At 42.4% G+C, this 23,035-nt stretch overlaps 2 protein-coding genes across 3 annotated transcripts in view; one reads left to right on the plus strand and one right to left on the minus strand.

Annotated features, from left to right (window-relative positions):
- The window catches only part of YOD1 (YOD1 deubiquitinase), a 34,461-nt gene extending 26,353 nt beyond the window's left edge, over positions 1 to 8,108 (plus strand). The window contains exons 2-3 of one of the 2 annotated variants that reach the window (XR_012241698.1): positions 1,665 to 3,618; positions 3,708 to 8,108. Coding sequence is in view for 1 of the 2 variants with exons in the window: in XM_073615782.1 (XP_073471883.1) it covers positions 1,665 to 2,359 (695 nt within the window). In the remaining variant the exon portion in view is untranslated. Of the gene's footprint in view, positions 1 to 1,664 lie in introns of both variants that reach the window. The other variant, XM_073615782.1, reaches the window with a different exon arrangement.
- LOC141128477 (C4b-binding protein alpha chain-like) overlaps positions 1 to 22,765 on the minus strand; it is a 365,002-nt gene extending 342,237 nt beyond the window's left edge. Inside the window, exon 1 of the mRNA XM_073615784.1 lies at positions 22,472 to 22,765. The gene's annotated coding sequence lies outside the window, so the exon portion shown is untranslated. The remainder of the gene's footprint in view (positions 1 to 22,471) is intronic.
- Between the last annotated feature and the right edge of the window lie 270 nt (positions 22,766 to 23,035).

The raw sequence follows: 23,035 nt of genomic DNA on the forward strand, positions 1-23,035 counted from the left end.
GGGGGGGGCGCAGGGGAATCTGTCAGGATGGAGAGTGGAGAAAGGGGCCGGTATATCAATTACCGGCCCCTTTCTTTTCTGAATAGGACACAGAGCGTTCGTTACTGATCGCTCTGTGATAACTGAGTAGAGTAACCTGTGTGTTATTCTGCTCAGTTTATGAATGGAGAAGAGTCTCTGTCTTCCCTGCATTCATCTTAAATGCAGAGAAAAGGACTGGGGTATCTGTATCCTCTGTCCGTTTCTCTGTCTCAAATGGGAGATGTCAGGGGTTTCGGTTTAGACCCCTGACATGTCACCAAAGCCCCCAACAGGGCTGAAATATATATAGATATAAAAATAAAATTGTAAAAAAAAAAAGATAAAAAAATGAAATTTGAAAATAAAAAACGACTGACACCACATTATAAATAGATAATTGCGCTAATATTAACTTACTAATATTGCACAGTGTACCACCAAATATGTGAATAATTGTGAGCATATATTGAACCATACAAAATAAATACAATTAATAATTTTCTTTTGTGTAATGATAGCAATAGAGCAAACTTTTGCCACAGGTAAAGAATATCACATTCCACTGCGTGCAAACCAAATTATCTGCCATTTATATAATATATATATATATATATATATATATATATATATATATATATATATATATATATATATATATATATATATATATATATATATATATATATATATACATATATATATGTGTGTGTAATATCAGACCAGTGGAGTGTCTGCAGCCAGGGCTGAGATTATGCTGAGATGTGGAACATCCAATCCTGGTAGAGCAGCAGAAGAAAGGAGTGGGCGGGAATTAAAAAATGCATGTGTCTTTAGGCTAGTGCACGAGATGTAAATCACCTGCAAGGGAGAGTATTTGACAAAGTTTTTCTCTCTTTGTCAAGATTTATCTCACTGAACAATAAAAGAGGATTGCTCAGAGATGGATTAACTCTGTGTGACAAGACTGGGCTCAAATGATAGGAAATCTTATACTCTACATTATGACACCAAAATAAAAAAAAATGTTTTTCGGGTTTACGTCCACTTTAAGGCTGGGTTCATATCTGTGCAGGTGATTCCCGCTGTGGGTCCGCACCTGTTCCTGCAGCCGCAACCACCTGCACAATGAATCCTAATAAAACACTGCGCACACTGGAGCTCGCACACGCACTGGGAACCTCACTGCACTTGTGTTTTCCGTGTGGGCTGCGATTTCTAAAGTGCTGCAGGGACCTTTTCCCTACGTTTCAGGAGGCATGGCAGCCCATTCAAATGAATGGGCAGCCATGCCCATGCAAAACACGCCTCACAGAGTGTGAGCCTTAGAGTGGAGTGAGGACACCTTTTGAGTGCTAACTAGCAGCCGAGGATTTTTATTTCTTTTCACTTACATTGGAAGATGGTGTGCAGGTTTTTTGTGTGAATAGTTTAGAAAATGTTATAAGGCGCAAAACCAGTCGTTCCCCCCCCCCCCCCCCCTTTTCCCTTTTATAAAAGATTTAATGGCTGGCATCTTTGAACTGCTGATGGCATTCCTAAAGTACTATATATGTAAAACAATGTCTATAATCTATTTTGTTAGTCCAGTTCTGTATTTTGACAGGTATTTAAGGTGTGTATATTTTTTTATGTATTTTAAACAGGTGACACATTGGTTGTGGAAGAAGATAAAAGCAGGAATGCTACGGTCGTGAAGCAATATGTAAATGATCAGACTCTGCCAAGAGCTCCAGCAATTGTTCGTAGAGTAGTTCCAGCAGACAATTCCTGTCTCTTTACAAGTGTTTACTATGTGGTGGAAGGTGGTGTATATGACCCAGCATGCGCACCAGACATGCGTAGCCTTATAGCTGAAATTGTTGCCAGTGATCCCACAAGTTATTCTGAAGCTGTGCTTGGAAAAAGTAATGAAGAGTACTGCTTGTGGATTCGTAGGGATGACACATGGGGTGGAGCTATAGAAGTTTCAATACTTTCCAAATTTTATCAGTGTGAAATTTGTATAGTAGATACCCAGACAGTGAGAATAGATCGTTTTGGGGAAGACGCCGGTTACACCAGACGGGTTTTTCTAATTTATGATGGCATTCACTATGACCCTTTACAGCGCCAGTTTCCTGATCCTAGTATGCCCCCTATGACCATTTTTTCCACAACAGATGATGATGCACTGGTGCAGGCCTTGGAGTTGGCAGATGAAGCGAGGAAGAAAAGGAAGTTCACAGATGTGAATAGATTTGCCCTACGTTGTATGGTTTGCCAGAAAGGATTAACTGGACAGTCGGCAGCAAGAGATCATGCCAAGGAAACTGGGCACACCAATTTTGGGGAGGTGTAGTATCCCAAACTTCGGATAATTGGTGAAAACTACCTCGTACCCCAGAACCCAGTTTAACGTGCATATGTAGTGATATTCTGAAAACAACTAAGGAAAGTAGGCAACACCTGCTTTCTTTCTTTTTCTTTTTTTCTTCAGGGTTTTGGGATATTTATTGTGGTGTTAAAGCTGAACTCCAGCCATTTTTTTGGCAGTTTTAAGATTAATTTAAATGATTTTTGGTTAAAACAAGTACTAAAGGTACCCGTATGCATTAGGTGGCTCCAGTGTCAGAGGCTGAGACCATCAGGGTAGCAAAAGATCTTTTATTTTATCTGGCATAAGTATTCCTAATGCTTTTATACTGTATGTGGTATTGATTGTTTGTTTTTTTGTTTTTTGGTTTTTTTTGGTCTGTGAATTTGACAGCGCAAGGTCAGCCAGTGGTTAACAAGCCAGAGAGGCTGAACAACTGCTAGTGTGATCTTTGATAAGTATATAATCACACACACACAAACACTTTGTGCTTTTTTTACACTTTATTCTGGCAAAGAAGTTGACACGTGTTAATTTTTTCCACAATTAAATAATTGTGTTAAGATGAAATGCTACTTGGGATAATGGTGTGATATTTAAACTAAATGTACTAGGGGTTGTGTAAGTGTATGCATGTGTAAAAATCTTTCATTTAATCTAGCTGTCAAATCATTAATTACCTAAATGTAATTTTAATTAGTACCCCAATCTGCCTGTGAACTATAATATCTGGAATAGAAAACTGGCTAAAAAATGCACGCAAATTCGGCATACTGTACATACACTGCATTTAACAATTTTTGTGTCACTTGCTTTATTCTGTTATAGGTACTATTGAGTGCCATTTCCTACCTTTTTTCAGTATCTCCTCAGTATACCACTTCAGCCCTTTGAAAATCCAATGCAGATGCAACATTCTGAAAGTGTATAGGACTAAACAAACACCTACTTGTATATATCTTACAACATTATAATCTGGTAACTCTCCCAAGCACCAGGTACTGCAGTCTGGGAGATTGTGTCCTGCATACATTGCAAAGTATGTCTTTGGGTTGCGGTAGCAGATGGGCGAGGTGGATTGCTAAAAAACAGACATGGCACATTTAGGGAGCATATTGTACAATATTACTGTTACTTTAGCTAGTTAATCTCCTAGGTGAGTGTCATTTTCCTTACAGAAACCTTGTGAACTGATAACTTCCAGTGCTTATGCTGCATGCTTTTAGTTCCCACCTTTTTCTGAGGTCTACGGCAGTGGTTCTCAACCTCAGTTCTATCTAGGAGAAATTCCGAAAACATGGCCTGTTGGGAGTACTTGAGGACTGAGGTTGAGAACCACTGGTCTACAGAAGAGGAAATGTTTGTAGTGCAGATTAGGAGAGTAGCCTAGGGTGACAACAACACTACTTCTCCATAGATACTGTAGAGTAAGTGGGTGTTGCCAACATGAGACAGGAATTGTTAGTGACAAGATCACCAGGTTAAAATAAAGGTTTAAGAAAACTAGTCAACCACCACATCTAACATCTGCTGTTTGTGGGGTTTAGATGTGCCTTAAGCTGAACTCCAGGCAAACGGATGCAATGCATGTATTGGAGCTGTTTTACCTGACAAAGTATTTACGTTTTTGTTCATCCAGTCAAGATGTTTACACAGCCCTGCCGTACAGCAGAAAATCTGTTTTCTCTGCTGTAGTTAAGTTACAATTACAGGTCTTGACAGTGAAAGGTGAAGCAGCACATAGATGAGCTCATCGAACACTCTGCTCCCTCCTCCTATGAGCATGTCCCTCAGTAGATCATGAATGCTGCAGTACAAATGACTGGCTATTTGTGGTGCTGCTTTTTCTGCCAGTCTAATCTCTGCTTTACAGTTGACTGTATAAGGCTGATACCACGTCAAGTTCAGGTCGCGTTAAAAAGGCCAGGTTAAGTTTAAAAAAAATAAAAATAAATTTAATGATGAATACAAAGCTGCATTTGTCTTTTATATCTGCCTGGAGTTCAGCTTTAAGTTTTTTAGATTTGTAACCTTATTTTTTTCTCATCCATTCAGGGACATAGGAAGATATTTATTGTTGGGGTATACTGCCATCTACAGAAGGACTGAATACTGGTAAACAAAAAAAATCTAGGATAAGCCCTCTTACTACCAGCATGCCTCAGTTTTTTTTGTTAGTGTCCTAGAAGGAAGGATGTCTTTTCTTCAGTTTTGAAGTGGAAAAATCCTTTTTTGCTAGAGTTTTTGTCTTTAGTCAAGATGCTTTGCTACATTGCTGCTTGAGCTGGTCTCTACAATTGCATCTATCCAGAGCAGCCTTTCTCCAGCCTTGCTTTGGAGTGTTGTACCTAGAGCCTGCTGGTACAGATGTTGCAGTGAAAAGTGACCTTCAGGGACTTGGTTCCTCACTAGTCACTTTCCAGACCTCATTCTGATAAAGTTAGCAGCAGAATACTTTCCAAGTCCAGCGCCACACACCATGCCTCTGCTTGCCCTGTTGCCTAAGATTTACTGTGTGAGTAAGCCAATTTGTCTGACCACTGGAAACTACCTAGTTGTTGAACCACTGTGTGCCTTGAATTTCCTATTCTCTGCTGGTTTCACTGGGGATGAGGTTAACATTGTTGTGCTCCTCACTTTTTCCCATCTCCCAACTACTTTGAAAGGAGCCACGTGGACCTTCGATCCATTCCTATTGCACGCCTACTGTTACAGCACCCATCTCCAGCTATCTGATCCTACACCTGCGACCAGCATTTGGGTTCTGTAGGTATCTAGGAGGCTTTGTCCGATTTACTCTGGGCTAAGCTGCTTATCACCAAGCAGTTGCAACATGTCTGATTCTCGATACAGGAGGGGTCAGTCCCACTGTTACAGGTGCTCTCAGCTCACACTCAACTAAAGCCTTCAGGTGCTGTCTACAGTGTGCCTACTGATGCGTTCGACATCTGCATCCAGGAATTCTCTGGCCCTCTTCTTGAAGAGCCTATGCCACCTTAAAAGTTCCCTCTACACAAGGAGTTTTCTTTTTTTTCACTTTTCAGTCATGCTTGACTTTTTAGGCCAAATGGCACAGATGGTTGTTGACTTGCTTAACGCAGAGGTCACAAGCTAGTTTTCTGAGTCCCCATCCTGCATCCGAAAGCTCTAAATGTTTTCATTTGAGCTCAAAGGTTCTGTATGGAGGAATCCACCAAGTCTGTCATTGCCTCCCTTCATCAGGGGGACTTCTTGCATTCTAGATATTAGGGATGCATACCTGCATGTCCATATTGCTGTTTAACCATTTGTTGATGGCTAGGACAAACCATTATCAAAGCTTTTGGTTTTAGTGATGTAGTGATGCACCCTTTTCCTGTCAAAGCACTCGCTTTTTGAGCTGTGAGTGCCTTTTGGGTACTTCAGCATCAGGCTACTGTTTCCCATATTTGCAAAGCCTTCTGTTCACACATTTTCCAAGTTCTATTAGGTGGATGTTTAGTCCTCATCTGAGGATGGCTCTTTGAGCTACAGACCGTCCCCAGTACTATTTTCTAGTTGGCCTGTTAGTGTTTTATTTGTTGCTCACCCCACAGTTGGATTGCTTTTGGACAGTTAATGTGGTTGTAAAGGCTCAAGTGTTTTTTTTTTTTCCCATGCATTCTGTTCATGAAGATAGAAAAACCTGTGTGCAGCAGCGCTCCCAGCCCCCCTGAAACTTACCTGACCCCCATCTTGATCCAGCCGTGTCGACGAGAGCCTCAGCTCTCTCAGGTCTCTACCTCATTGGCTGAGACAGCAGCGGTAGCCCTTGGCACCTGCTACAGTCAATCACAGCCAGTGAGAGTGGGGGTGTGGCTGAGCCGCACTGTGTGTGCGTGTGTCTGCTTGCTATGGGGGAACTAGGCAGGAGAGAAGGGCCTGGCGCATCAGCGGGGAACTTGAGAAGTGGAGGAACGGGGCTTTGCACAGAGCAGGTAAGTATAACATGTTATTAAAAAAAAAACCCTTGATATTACTTTAATCTTCCCTGTGTCCTGTAATTGACTGCCCCTCTGTGTTTATTTGTTTGTTTTTTTTTTGTTTTTATTTATTTATTTTTGCCTCCTCTTCCTGTAGGCAGAAGTATAAATAGAGTAGGTAGAACTGTTTGGGAGCAGTGCTTTTAGTGAACCCATTTGTTTCATTTCATTTTGTCCTGGATGAGAACTTAAAGCATTGCTAGTTTTAAAGGGTAACTCCACTTGTGTGGGGGGAAAAAAAGCGTACATAACTGCGACACAAGTCATATTGTAACTGAACATTATTAAAAAAGATACTGTTTCTTTTCAATCTGCAGCACTGTAATTTTCTGTAAACTGCGATATGGCAACCTGAAGTCATTCTGTACACAGATGGTGTATAGAACACCCCCCAGAAGTGTCACTTCATGCTTGTGATTATGGGATTGATTGTCCCAGAAGTCTGCACTAAGATGAGTCACATTTTGGTCATCCACTGCAACAAAAATGTCATTTTTGGTGAGATGCACCCAAAGGGAAATCATGTCTAAAAGGTTGCAGACCCTGCAACATTCCTCATTAGAGCCCTGCAAGTGCAGCTGCTGATTGATAACTATAAAATTCCTTCCATACAGATTCACTGTGCACATGGACACAGGCAAACAGCTATTTCTTCAGAATAATCAAAGGTATTAATCTTCAAAGTTTGTGTAAATCACTGCAATGTTCATTAATCACCCAGAGGGGAATGTTCTGTTTTTATGTTGAGAACAAAAAAGAAGAAAAAAAGTGGAGTTACTCTTTAATCTTTAGTATTTCCTATCCAGGATGGGTGGATGGATAAAAACTCCTAGATTACTCCTCCTTGTCACCGCTGTGAGCCATAATTCAGGCTGATGATATTCCCTTCAGTATGTGAAGATTGTATGGCCGAATGTTGAATTATGCAACATTCTATTTTGTTATATATCCCAATCATGTTTTGGAAGCAAGTTTTGATTAAAGCAGTTTGTAAAGACTGACTTTTTAACACTTTTTTAGTGCATAAATAGACAATCTGCATGGTTTAATGCTTGCAGCCAATAATGTACTGTTTCAATATAATCACTACCATATCAAAATGGATCATTGATTGGAACTGCTCATTGATACATTTTGTTTTTGAAACTGATATCACATCCACATTTGCTGGAGCTGCGTTTAAACTTTTCAGATACCATTGCTGCTACTGTATTTTAATTTGCACAAAAGGGCTGTATACATGTGAGTTTCTGTGCAACCCTACCAAAGCCTTACAAAGCCACAAAACTGGAAATCTTTTTCTGTTGCAAGCATGTAAAATGAATACTGTAAAAACAATTCTGCAGAGACCTAGAACTGTCACGGATATTGTATTTAATGTTACAGATTTAAAGAATTGTGTTATCTTGCCACCATTATGGGAGATCACTTGTTTACAAACTTGGAACCAAGACAGATGAATGCATCGCTTTAGCCAACTGCCGGAGCATCGCATGTCCAATAAAACTATGGACCATTCCAGGGAAAGGGATGTTTTAATTTTCTTTTCCTGCATGAAAACAACTTGAAAGTTCATCTTATAACTGAATTTCTGGTACACATATAAGCTGCATTCAAAATAAGTACTTGAATATTTTTCTCTTGAATAAGCTGTTTTTTGTATTTATTCATCACTGATAAAGGCTGTTACTTGAGCTGTGTGTACACAAAATAATGAAGACTATTTCAACAAATCTGTGATTTGTGCTTTTCTTTACATAAAAGTAATGAACGATCAACCTTTTTAAATGTGTACCTTTTTGTATTTATTGCAAGTTGCAAATCATGCAAGTAGCAAAATTTGGCAGAAGAAACGTTACGAAGAGTTGTGCAGAGTATATCTTTGCAATATTTATAGAATGCGAATTTGTATACGTAATTTACAAAACTATTTCCTAAATTATGCAAGGTTAAAGTGTTTTTTTTTTTTTTGTTTTATTTATTTTATTTTTTTTAAATAATCGTTATAGTTACCTGCTCTGTGCAATGGTTTTGCACAGAGCATCCACGATTCACTTCTGGGATCACATGCACCTGGCTCCTCCACTTTGGCGGGTGGCCTTATAGGAAGCTGCTTCCTATGGGGGCACTCGCTCCCAAGATGCCCTGTCTGCATCTATTAACATCTACGCAGTTCCTTTTTCATTTCAGAGTGTGGTTTACAACCACTTTAACCACTTCAGAACCAGCCACTGTATATAAACGTCCTTGTCTTTGTGGGTTGATATCTGAATGATGCCTGTAGCTACAGACGTCATTCAGATATCATTCTTTTCAGCCGGCGATTCTGTGCACGATAAGAATGATCATAGCTGCAGTTCCGCCGCTTGATCGTTCTTATAGGCGACGGGAGGGGACCCGCCGCCATCCGGTGCTTCTCCGGGCTCTCCCATGCCATCGGGGGGGCCCGGAGAAAGAATCGGCCGGCGCCGGATGAGGACGATAGAGATGGTCACCAGTCATTTCTATGGTGTATGTACAAGACCAAGGGTCCTTGAGAAAGTCATGTGACGCAATGCGTGGGAGGAGCCTAGGACGTACTGTGCAGTCTGTCAGTGTGGCTGTGTACTGCAGCGATCCTGCTCTCGTTCTTGGCGGCTGACTGCTAATCACATCTGCATAGGCCTTTCCTAATATGGGGTGCACGTGAGTGGATCTCATAGCATGTTTGCTGGTGTACTATATTTTCAGAGCATTGCGCAATGAAATTTCTTTCTTTATTTGCTTTACATATGATCGCTGGCGCTGAAAACCACATCTTATGAGGTTGGAGCTGAATGATACCATCGTTCGGGATTAACAAGGGAGCACTCCAATTAAGCAATTTTAGGACTGGGACTACATTTTACTCTCCATTTGAATTGGTTGTCTTGTTTATTCACACATTTATTTTATAGCATCAGTGTGTCTATCTCCTCTTTTTTATTTATTTTATTTATTTGGTAATAATCCAGTATTTATTGCTAATCATCTGATTTGACATTTCACCGTATTTATATATATTTGTAACAACTTTTACTGTGACACAGGTATTTATTAGTTTTAACACGTGTGGTCACTTAGTTTAAGCTTCATTTTTTCATTGCACAGTAGCTGGATTTTTGTGCTGGCTACACACTTATTTATTTCTCACTAATTACACAGTGAAGCGCTTCAATCTTTTTTATTTACAGTCATCTCTATGACCGTCGGAAATAAATGAAGCTGCGGTCATGGCTGTCAGCATGAGATCGGTAAATTTTTTTTCACTGATTGACCCTGCATCTTTCCATAAAGAGGACCTGTCACATAGATTCCTATTACAAGGGATGTTTACATTCCTTGTAATAGGAATAAAAGTGATCAAAAAAAAAAAAAAATGTAAAAAAAAGTGTAAAAATAAAAAAAATAATATAAAAAAAAAAATTTAAAACGCCCCTGTCCCCGGTAGCTCGCTTTTAGAAGCTTACGCACATGCAAGTCCCGCCCACATATGTAAACGCCGCTCAAACCACACATGTGAGGTATCGCCGCGTGCATTAGAGCATGTGCAACAATTCTAGCACCAGACCTCCTCTGTAACGCTAAACTGGTAACCTGTAAAAAATTTTTAAAGCGTCGCCTATGGAGATTTTTAAGTTATGAAGTTTGGCGCCATTCCATGATTGTGCGCAATTTTAAAGCGTGACATGTTGGGTATCTATTTACTCGGCGTCACATCTTTCACATTATACAAAAAAATTGGGCTAACTTTACTGTTTTGTTATTTTTTAATTCATGAAACCATTTTTTTTCCAAAAAAAAAAGGCGTTTGAAAAATTATTGCGCAAATACAATGCAAGATAAAAAGTTGCAATGAGCGCTATTTTATTCCCTAGGGTGTCTGCTAAAACAACATATATAATGTTTGGGGGTTCTGAGTAATTTTCTAGCAAAAAAATGATGATTCCTACATGTAGGAGAGAAGTGCCAGAATAGGCCCGGTATTGAGGTGGTTAAGGTGAGAAACTGTTTTTTGCTACAGACATATTTTAGTGCAACCTGATCCTTCTGTGTGAAGGTGAGCTGTCTGGCTTTGTTTCTACTGTAAAAGAATTTTTGTTTTTTTTGTTTGCTACTCTATGAAAACTGCTTCTGGTAAGACTTCTCAGAAATACAGAAGATGTGTGTACCAGAGTCTCACTGGGTGAAGTTCATCCTCTGGTTTTAACCACTTCCAGCCAGAAACCATTCTGGCACTCCTCTCCTACCTGTAAAAATCATCATTTTGTTTGCTAGAAAATTACTCAGAATCTCCCAAACATTGTTTTTTTTAGCAGAGACCCTAGGGAATAAAATGACGGTCATTGGAATTTTTTATGTCACACGGTATTTGCGCAGCAATTTTTTTGGGGGAAAAAAAACAAAACACTTTTATGAATAAAAAAAAAAAAAAAAAAACACTAAAGTTAGGCCAATTTCTTTGTATAATGTGAAAGATGTTATGCTGAGTAAATACCTAAAATGTCACGCTTTAAAATTGCACACGCTCGTGGAATGGCGCCAAACTTCGGTACTTAAAAATCGCCATAGCCTGCACTATAGAAATTTTTACAGGTTACCAGTTTAGAGTTCGAGGAGGTCTTGCGCTAGAGTTATTGCTCTCGCTCTGTTTGGCAAAACCTCACGTGTGGTTTGAACGCAGTTTACATATGTGGGTGAGATGTACATATGCGCGTTCGCTTCTGCATGCGGGGACATGGATGCTTTTAAAAAATATATATATATGTATATAATGTGTGTATGTATGTTTGTGTATATTTATTTTTTTACACTTTATTTTTTTTTTTTTTTTTTAACTTTTATTCCTATTACAAGGAATGTAAACATCTCTTGTAAAAGGAATAGAGCATGACAGGTCCTCTTTACAGAGAGATCTGGGGTCTATAAGTCCCCACCAGATCTCTCCTCTAGGCTGGAAAGCGATCTCGGACTTCTCAGCGCCGAAAGTGACGTCATGACGTTACTCCCGCCCTCCGACGGTCATAAAGATTGCCAGGGACCATCTGTTCCTCGGTCAGCTCTATGGTAAATGGCCGCTGTTGGCCGATTCATTCTACGGTGAGCCCGTCGCACAGGCGAGCTGTTAGGAGCACCGGGGGGGGGTTATTTCCCCTCCCGCCACTTATAAAAACAATCAAGCGGCTTCCATGGCTGTTCCTAGTGTTCTTCAACTCTATTTGTGTGGTTTTGTAAAAGAGCTTGGCAGCAAAAAAAAAAAAAAAAAAGCTTGGAAACTTAGAGGAGCTCCAGTCTCCTGTGTAAAAATCAAGTCGGCAGCTACAAAAACTTAGCTTCTGAATTATCATAAACAGCCACTCACTGTTTTCACCTCCCGTCTTCTGTGCCTGGTGCATTGTGAATGGGGACCTGTGCATTCTTCTGGGACCTTTGACGTGTCCCATAAGACTGCCGGGGGGGGGGGGTCTTCTGCCAAAATCAGGTATCCGCTCCCCCCACTCCCTCCCTAAAGTGCCATTTCATTTAGAGGCTCTGGGGAGGAGGCCTTAAAGCGAAACTTCCCCTTTTGGTTGAAGCTCCGCTTTAAGTTTACACCTATACATATTTAAATGCTTTTTGCAGAAATGCACTTTAGTCCATTTAACATGGCTTCCTATGGGATATGTTCACATCTCTGCTTTTTTCAACTGCTGCGTTTTTGGGCAGGGTCAGGGACTTTTTTTTTTAAACTCAAACGGTGCATTTTTGGTTCATTAGACTTCAGTGGAGAAGGTGCAGAAATGCAGTGCTTTTTTGCTGTGATTTGCGTTTTTTATTTTGCCCAACAACAAATTGGCCAAAAAACAAAAGCATAAAAAATGATAAAAAAAATGTTCAAAAACGCAGAAATGGATCAAAAGCAAATTGCATAGGTGTGAACCAAGCCTTAAGCTCGATTCACATGAATGTGTTTTTTGATGCATTTTGCAAAAATGCAGGGAATTGTTTTTAACATGGTTCCTATGGAACACATTCACATTAATGCATTTTTGTGCCTCTGTGTTTTTGGAAAGGGTTGGGGACTTTTTTTTTTCCCGCAAAATGCAGCATTTTGCATGTAACAGACTTCAAAGGACCCGCATCCAAAATGCAAATACCGCGTTTTATTTATTTATTTTTTACACTGTATATAGCTGGGAAGCCAGCTGCCATGTCCTTAACAACCGATAAGTCATCAGCTGTCAGTGGACTTCCCTGCTGACAGCTGAATGTAAAAAAAAAATTTCTGGCTAAAAAAAAATTGTGAAAATAAAAACAGCGTGGGGTCCTCCCCCAGGTTCATACCAGGCCCTTGGGTCTAGTATAGATTCCATACTAGACCCTAGGTCCTGGTATGTGTGTGGTGTTTTTTTGGTTTTTTTTTCCATGATTTTTTTGACTCATCGGTTAAGGACGCGGCGGCCGGCTTCCCGACCCCCTCCTTAGCAACCAGCTATATACAGTGTTAAAAAAACAAAACAAAAAAACTTAACCCTGTTAAACGCAGAAAGCACAGCAAAAAAGCACTGCAGAAACGCCCAAAAGCAACATGCATAGATGTGAATCGAGCCTTAGTTCTGCACACCAAAAATCTAATGTCTTTGTCCTCTAAACCAGAGAATGCTGCTATTGGTTCAGAACTGAAAGAAAGCAGTCTGGAAAAACCTGTCATATGAAAAATTCGGGAGGGACCTTGTTGATGCAAGAGAAATATCTTGACTTGCTATGCTCACTGTTGTCATGGTACAAGGTTTGCCACATTTACTGTAAACTTATCTTTGTTTCTATTGTTTGCTGTTGCTTAGTTTTATCCCTTCTATACAGCTGTTTTGGTCAACCTGTTTAATGGGGTCGTCATACTAGAAATAGGAACTGACCATTTTGTAACTGTTCCCGGAACTTTGTGAATAAGGTGAATCTGTCTGCACTTGAATCAAACAATTATTTATTTATTATCGTACATCACGGGACACAGAGCCATAGTAGTTACTACCCTGTTTCCCCGAAAATAAGACCTAGCGTGATTGTCGGTGATGGCTGCAATATAAGCCTTACCCCCCAAATAAGCCCTACCCTTTTTCCCTGAAAATAAGCCCTACCCTTAAAATAAGACCTACAAAGACTTTAACTAGGGCTTATTTGGGGGGTAGGGCTTATATTGCAGCCATCACCGACAATCACGCTAGGTCTTATTTTCGGGGAAACAGGGTATGTGGGTTATAGGCCACCTTCAGATGATGGACACTGGCACACCCTAAGACGGGAAGTCCACTCCCTATATAACCCCTCCCACTACTGGGGGTACCTCAGTTTTTTTCGCCAGTGTGTAAGATGTTCGTCACAAGTAAAGATGTGCTGTGCTGAGCTCCACTGGAGCAATCCTGGAACAGGATCCAGCCGGATCCATTTAAAGTGTCTTTTCATGCCGAATTGAATGGTACCTGGGCCTCGTGGCGGAAGAAACGAGGTTTTGCCTGTAACGCTTCTCTTTTTAGAGAGCTGGACCCTGGGATCCAGAGCTTTGGTGTTTTCAGGCGTAAAGTTTTTACTGGTGGGATGTTTTACAGGAATAAAGGCAAAAAGTCTTGCGAGCCACAATAATCCAGTGCCCAGAGAAAACGAAACAAAAATGTGAATACCTAGCAGCAAACGCAGATCACGTATTCATGGCCCTGCAAATCAAATGTAAAACAAGGATGCGCTGCACTCAAGTATATATCATATAAACTATCAAGCGTGATTATAATACCAAAAAACGTATAAGAGAAAAATATATATATGTTTACACACAATTCCTCATAAGTGCAATGTGCATATAAATAAATAAATATTCCAACATGTAATCAAGAAATCAACACATACATATACTGTGCCTATAATGCATGTATAAGTTAATAAAAAACGTGCAATAATTCATATAAAGTGCAACATGCATATATTCTGTTGTAATCAGAAAATAAATTACATTAAAGTGCCAAGTGAACCTTAAATAAATTAATTAAATCTGTGGAGGTCTCGCCCAAAAAAATGCATATAACAGTGTTCAGAATATCCAGAAGGTAATGTGTATATTAGTGTCCAAAAAAAGAAAAAAAAAAAAACATTAAATGTCCAAATCATCCAGCGTGCTCAGTCCAAGTGCCACAAAACATGCCACGGTGTGCCTCGGTGACCCCCCCAAAGTGGTTGCGCTCACCTTAGAGCGTGTGACACAGTTTTTAGCTGTGTCAAAACACGCTGTGGAGTCACCCCCGGGGTCTGTATAGCAAGCTAGATGCGGTCTCCAACCTGGATCAATGTGGCTCCATAAGCACCGTACCATAAATGTAAAGAGAGACTATATAGTGTAATTCCGTCAAAGTGTCTTTATTATAACAAAACCCACTCCCCACAAAGGGGTACTCACATTTCCTTGGTGCGTGAGTGCACCATACATTACAAGCTTCTTAAAAAACCGCCAACCGGCGTGCTGTGGGGTATACGATTCTCCGAGCTGTGCTCTGTGCTGCTCACTCCATCCTGGCCCCTCCCCTACGCATGTTCGACACAGGGGTCACGTGTCTTCATCATGTAGCAAAATACATATTAGCCTAAATTTATCAAGAAACGTGATTTTCTTTTTTTTAATATTTTTTTATTGGATATGTTTTATAGTAAAAACATTTCAAAATTTGGGGATTTTTTTGTTTATAGCGCAAAAAAAATAAAAATCGCAGTGGTGATCAAATGCCACCAAAAGACCAAACGAAAGGGAAAAAAAGGACATAAATTTTGTTCAGGTAGTGTCGCATGACCGCGCAATTGTCAGTTAAAGTAATGCAGTACCATATCGCAAAAAATGGTCTGTTCATGAAGGGGCAGATAAATCTTCCGGAGGTCAAGTGGATAAACCCCCCCTTTTTTCTCCTCCCTTTTTTTTTGTTTTGGGAAGAGGTGACACCCACACTTTTTTTTTTTTGGAATTGCCTCCTTTTTCTTTTTATGGCCGGTCCCCAAGATGCAGGCACTCTTCTCCTTTTACAGGTGTCTACTTAGAAGATGGCTGTTAAGGGGTCTCCTGTGCATGTACTCATCCAGGCAGTGCTGTGTACATCTATAGACACACACAGTACCGCCAATGCCCCTGCTCCCTCCTCCCAGCATTTTGACTGAGGAGAGCAGGAATCAATTGCTCTGCTGCTATTGTGAGTACCTGCCTGTAGAACTGGAAGATCAGGAAAGCGGTGCTGATCAAAGGACCGGGCAGCAGTGAATATGCACTACAGGTAAGTTTGGGAATTGGATGAGGGTGCAGAAAAGGTGCTGGGGTGTTTTTTAAAAAAATGCTAGCATTTAGTACCACTTTACGTTAACCAACCCCACTATGTCATTGTCAATCAGAGTTACAGCAAGCACCAACACAGGATGGAACTGCGGGAGCCTAAAGTAGTTCAGTGCCACGTCCTAAACGTAAATTGCATAAATAAAGTTGAAAAAATTTACTTTCCAGGCACCAATAGTAGAAAAATAAACAGTAACTTTTTATTAATGATTATTACATAAAGATAAAAGACATTAAAAATATTGCAAACTAATTGCAATAACAACTAAGCCTCTCCAATGAGGATAATGAGTGTCAAATCCATGCCATATTGGACATGTATGACTACAGTAGGTAATACCATTCAAATAAACTTATAAGCTCTACATGTTTTGCGAAAATTGCTACTTCAGGAGCTTGATAAACATTCTAAGGAGAGAAAGAGGCAGTTGGATTCGACCCAAGGGCGGCCAAACATGAGGCATGCAATGTGCGTAACAAGCAACATATGGGGACGTTCCAGGTAAAACGTTATACATATATATATATATCACAAGAAAGGGGTGTAGTCCCCAAAATGTATCAACATAAGTGGAGTCAGAAAGCGTATACTGTACTAAGCTCCGGTGTAGGGCACCCAACATGACAAACAAATAGTTTTGTGCAAATAAGAAGCATAATCAACCCATATCGGTTGTGCACATTGCATGCCTCATGTTTGGCCGCCCTTGGGTGCGATCCAACACTTCTCACGCAGTTTCTGAGACTTTCTGCATATTTATGCTACATACATATTACCATAAATTTTTACACTTATTGATATCCTCTTTCTCTCCTTAGAATGTTTGTCAAGCTCCTGAAGAAGCGATTTTCACTAAACATGTAGAGCTTATAAGTTTATTTGAATGGTATTACCGGAAAGGGGAAGCACCGCACTCTTGCTGTGAGCCGCTCCGTGCTGCGGTGTGAACCCAGCCTTAATCCTTAAAATTAGGTTATCTGAAGCTACCTTCAGGTGAATGCGATTGGCCAAAAAAAGTGACAGACACCGCCCCCCCCCAAATAACCCCTCCCACTCCCTATTTTTTGCTAATGTCCTAGTAAAGAGGTAATGGACTTCTCTATTGAAAATAGCTTACCCTATTCCTGTGAAGGTTTTTTTCTTTATTGATGATTCTTCTACCAAGATGTCCTGTCAATTTCAGCTGCACAATAGCAATTGTGGCTCCTACTGCTGCTTCTGAATTAGTTGACTCTTCGGCAGAGCCTTGGGGACCTGCTGGATTAAAGTGGGGCTCCGCCCAAAAGGGGGACGTTCCACTTTAACCACTTCAATACAGGGCACTTAGACACCTTCCTGCCCAGACCAATTTTCAGCTTTCAGTGCTGTCGCAGTTTGAATGACAATTGCGCGGTCATCCAACACTGTACCCAAACTACATTTTTATCATTTTGTTCCCACAAATAGAGACTTCTTTTTGTGGTATTTGATCACCTCTGCGGTTTTTATTTTTTGCGAAACAGATAAAAAAAGACCGAAAATTCTGAAAAAAAATAAAAGTTTTGCTTTTTTTTTGTTTAAAAATTTGTAAATAAGTAAGTTTTCTCCTTCACTGATGGGCACTGATAAGGCGGCACTGATAAGGCGGCAGCGATGAGGTGGCACCAATGAGCGGGCACTGATGGTGGGCACTGGTAGGCGGCACTGATGGGTGGCACTGATATGCAGCACTGATGGGCATTGATAGGCGGCACTGATGGGCACTTATGGGTGGCACTGATGGGCACTGTTAGGCAACACCTATGGGCACTGAAAGGCTGCACAGATGGGTTCTTATGGGTGGCACTGCTGGGCACTGATAGGCGGCACTGATACGTGGCACTGATGGGCATCCCTGGTGGCACTGGCAGTGGTAGGCATGGGAGTGGGCACTGATTGGCAGCTGCCTTTGCACAGATCAGTATTTCCCTGGGGGTCTAGGGGGCATACCTGGTGGTCCAGTGTGGCTGGTTTCCCTGGTGGTCCTGGGCGGCTTCCCTGGTGGTCCTGGGTAGGATCCGAGGGGGGGTTGTGCTGATAAACAATCAGCACAGACCCCCCCTGTCAGGAGAGCAGCCGATCTGCTCTCCTCTACTCACGTCTGTCAGACGCGAGTGAGGAAAAGCCGATCACCGGCTCTTCCTATTTACATCGTGATCAGCCGTGATTGGACACGGCTGATCACGTGGTAAAGAGTCTCCGTCAGAGACTCTCTTTACCTAGATCGGTGTTGCGGGGTGTCAGACTGACACCCCGCAACAACGATCGCCGCGATGCGCGCCCCCGGGGGCGCGCAGTGGCTCAATATCCTGAGGACGTCATATGACGTCCAGTCAGGATATTGAAACCACTTTGCCGACGTCATTCTGCTATATGGCGAGCGGCAAGTGGTTAAGCACTCCTCCCTCGCTCCTTTGCCACATTTGGCATGTCATTTTTTGTGGTGTATTGCTGGTACCTAGTTTTGTCAGGTACCCGCTGCCACTTCCGCTCGGGCCACCTAGGCAATCTGAGCAGAAGTTCTCCTCTCCCCCTCCTTCCCTGCAATCTTCTGGGACATGTCACAAGTACCAGAAGACTGCCTGACCATTGAGGAGGCGCAGTTGTAATGCCGGTGCCAGGGAGAGGGAGAAAAACGAGAGTTCAGGTGGCCATGTCCCTGGATCCTGGGACAGAGTGTGTGTTTACTAAAAGTCAGCAGCTACACTTTTTGTAGCTGCGGACTTTTAATAAACACAAAAACTATTGGAACTACGCTTTAAAGAAGTGTGGTTGGCTTGTAATGTTGATGACTTGTGTTGGATTCTGTATGTTCTCCACTTGGGACGTATTGTAGAACCTAGAATTAGCTGCAAGGTGCTCTACAGATCCAGGCCATGCTTTGCCACCAGCAAAGCCCTGTTCTTGAAAACCCCAGTTGGGGTATGATCATTGTTGAGCACAAAGCCAGGATGGAGTTATCCCAGTTAATCCTGTCTACAGATGCTTTGTTGGTGAGTACAGAACAAAAACCCTTTACATTAAAAATCCATGTTCGGGATGCCTTTTCTCTCACAATACTGCATGCCCTGCCTCTTCGTCGTTCTGGGCAAGTCTGGCAACAACTCCTTATTTCCTTCTAGTGGCACAGTATAGTGGTTTTCATTGAATATCTAGACTCACAAGTGCTTGGCACCAAGGCATTCTTCTCTCTCCACAAAAGTGGAGTTTACAAGCACCCCTCTGGGGACAGTATTTAACAAGCACAGCAGGTCATTACACCTTTATCAACAGAAAATGTTTTCAAAGTTACTACTCTAACCTTTTTGGTTTCCAGACCAAATGGGGGAGTCTGGCCCGTTCTAGATCTGAAGACTCTCAACTTGTTCATGCAGGTTTAAAAAATGCCACATGGAAACTGACTCCCTTCCAGGAGATTTTCTGTCCTCAGTATACATACTACTAATTTTTTATTAGAAAAACAGTGTGCCCCCTCCCCCCCAATCATAACAGGCCCTTTGGGTCTGGTGTGGATTTTAAGGGGAAACCAAATTTATTTTAAAAATGGCATGGGGCCCCCCCAAAATCCATACCAGACCCTTTATCTGAGCATGCAGGCCAGGAAACAGGGAGGGGATGAGCGACAACGTGGGGGGGTGCTTTGGGGCCACTTTATTTAACTGTGCCCAACACACCCATCACCATCACCCTACACCCTCTGGCAGTAGTCGCAATCTACACAATCTAGTCTCCATTCCTCTTCTTACCAACACCAGCCTCACTCTCTCCTGCGCCCTCTGGAACGCCCGCTCTGTCTGCAACAAACTCACTGCTGTTCATGACCTCTTTGTCACTAATTCCTTTAATCTACTTGCTCTCACAGAAACCTGGCTCCACGAATATGACACCCCTTCTCCTGCTTCCCTCTCCCAGGGTGGCCTTCACTGGACTCACTCCCCCAGGCCTAATGGACGCAAGGGAGGTGGAGTGGGATTCCTCCTATCCCCCCAGAGCACCTTCCAGGTTATTCACCCTCCTCCCTCTTTTTCACTCTCATCATTCGAAGCCCACTGTATACGTCTATTCTCTCCCACTTCCCTAAGAATTGCTGTGATCTACCGGCCCCCTGGACCATTATCGACTTTCCTTGATGAGTTTTCTGCCTGGCTACCCTACTTTCTCTCTTCGGAAATTCCCACAATCCTTCTCGGTGATTTCAACATCCCTGCTAATACAAACATTCCTGCTACTTCTAAACTTCTTAGTCTAACCTCTTCATTTGACCTGAAGCAATGGGTACAGACTTCTACTCACTCTGATGGCAACACTCTTGACCTTGTATTCTCTTACCTATGCACTCCATGCAACTTCTCAAACAATCCTTTTCCTCTCTCCGACCACCACCTTATTAGTTTCTCTCTCCCCCTGTCTTCCACCACCTTTCCCTCCAATCGCCTAACCGTCACCCGTAGAAACTTTCGCAACTTCAACTCCTCTCTCCTCTACTCTGCTACCGACCACCTCTATGACAAAATCTCCCCCCTGTCCTGCCCCAACCAAGCCATATCCATCTACAATAAATCTCTGTCCTCCACCCTGGACAAGCTCGCTCCCCTTACTACACGCAGAATCAGGCCTCGACCCCTACAACCCTGGCAAACAGATGACACTAAAATTCTCAAAAAACGTAGTCGCGCTCTTGAGCGTCTGTGGCACAAGACTAAGTCTCTCAAAGACTTCAACCAATACAAATCTGCCCTCCAAAAATACTATTCTTTCCTCCACACTGCCAAGCAAACCTATTTTACAACTCTTATTAATACCTTCTCATCCAATCCCCGTAAACTCTTCTCTACCTTCAACTCTCTACTTTGTCCTCCACCGCCTCCCCCCACTGATTTACTCACTGCCCAGGAAATCGCTAATCACTTCAAAAACAAGATTGATACAATCCGTGATGAAATCTCCACTCTACAGGTATCTCCCCCAGCTAAGACCCCATGTCAACAGATACAACTGACACTACCTCTATTCAAATCTACTACTCCAGACGAAGTTGCTAAACTCCTTTCTATCGCCCACCTAACTACCTGTCCCCTGGACCCTGTTCCCTCTCAAATGCTACGGTCACCCTCTGACCCCATCCTACACTCTCTAACCCACATCTTCAATCTCTCCCTCACCTCTGGCGTCTTCCCCGATGCTCTAAAACATGCACTGGTCACTCCCATACTCAAAAAACCATCCTTGGACCCTACCAATCTTAACAACCTACGCCCTATCTCCTTGCTCCCCTTTTCCTCTAAACTCCTTGAACGCCTGGTTTACAACCAACTGAGTGACCACCTCATTAAAAACAACCTTCTTGATCCCCTTCAATCTGGATTTCGCCCTCAACACTCCACAGAAACTGCTCTTTTAAAACTCACAAATGACCTACTAACTGCAAAAACCAACGGACACTATTCTGTACTCCTACTTCTGGATCTTTCAGCTGCCTTTGACACGGTTGACCACCCCCTCCTCCTCAAAAAACTTCACTCCATCGGTCTCCGTGACTGTGCTCTTCAGTGGCTCTCATCCTACCTATCCCAACGCACCTTCAGTGTCACTTACAATTCTACTTCCTCCACTCCTCTTCCCTTCTCTGTCGGGGTCCCCCAAGGTTCTGTTCTTGGACCTCTTTTATTTTCAATCTACACCTCTTCCCTGGGTCAGCTGATAGCCTCTCATGGCTTTCAATATCATTTCTATGCTGATGACACACAAATCTATCTCTCCACCCCTCAACTCACTCCATCAGTCTCCTTACGCATCACTAACTTACTAACCGACATATCTGTATGGATGTCACACCACTTCCTCAAACTCAACTTGTCCAAAACCGGGCTTATAATATTTCCTCCCCCACGTGCCTCTTCCCCTGACTTCTCTGTGAAGAGCAATGGCAAAACCATCCACCCGTCCCCACATGTCAGGGTGCTAGGTGTTATCCTAGATTCTGAACTCTCCTTTCAGCCCCACATCCAATCACTTTCCAAAGCTTGCCGCCTCAACCTCCGCAACATCTCTAAACTACGTCCCTTTCTAACCAATGAAACCACAAAGCTCCTGATTCACTCCCTGGTTATCTCTCGCCTCGACTACTGCAACTCCCTCCTCATTGGCTTACCTTTAAATAGACTATCCCCCCTTCAGTCCATCATGAATGCTGCTGCCAGACTCATCCACCTTACAAACCGATCAGTGTCTGCTACCCCTCTCTGCCAATCCCTCCATTGGCTGCCACTCGCCCAACGAATTAAATTCAAAATACTAACAATAAGTTACAAAGCCATCCACAACTGTGCCCCCAGCTACATCACTAACCTAGTCTCAAAATACCAACCTAAACGCCATCTCCGTTCCTCCCAAGATCTCCTGCTCTCTAGCTCCCTCATCACCTCCTCCCATATCCGCCTCCAGGACTTCTCCCGAGCCTCGCCCATCCTCTGGAATTCCCTAAACAAGTAGAAGAAGGCGCAATATCATATACCTTATATACTGTAGCCTATACGCACAAAGGCCGGGTCCATACAAACATATATATGACCTATATATGTAAGTATAATTAGTCATTCAAGGCAGCCACCGAAAGGAACCAAAGCCAGATCCAATGTGCTGAGATAAAAACAAGGAAAAGGGGCGCCACTGAATATGTATCAAATGAAATTTATTTAATAAAAATAACATCCACTCACATGTGGGACTGAAGAGTTGATCTCAGGTACATCTTGTAGCACACAATGGAGGGAAGGACTACAAATATCAGCAAGTCCAATGGCACTGGTATCACCTCTGATGGACTAAAGATGAGTAGCGCTGAGTCAAAGTAGTGTATGGGCACACCACAAGCAGGAGGGCGGAGAAGCCGTCTGGGGTGGTGTGGGTTCCGAGAGTAGAGGATGTGAGGGCGTCCAGCCTGTTGCTTTGTGTGTGAGGCGGAAGTCCAAGCAAAACGTCCGGCATCCGTGATGGAGGAACACGGCCGTGTGGTCGGAGCCAGAACGAGGCTAGGATCGCAAACACTGCGGCGCCGGGCTGTGACGTCACTCCTGTGCGACGCGTTTCCGAGATAGCTCGCTATCGATGGAGAGGATAGCGGCACTCCTTTGTCACGCATAGGGCAATGATGTATGGCAGAGGTATTATATAGTCCATGGGGAGGAGGGGCCTTAACAAGGAACATTCAATACAGATTGGATGACATTAACAAGGAAAATAATAATAACGGACATCCTATGGACATATAATAAAAAACATAT

The sequence above is a fragment of the Aquarana catesbeiana genome, linkage group LG02 (genome assembly GCF_042186555.1).
Source record: "Aquarana catesbeiana isolate 2022-GZ linkage group LG02, ASM4218655v1, whole genome shotgun sequence".
Taxonomy (NCBI): Eukaryota; Metazoa; Chordata; class Amphibia; order Anura; family Ranidae; genus Aquarana; species Aquarana catesbeiana.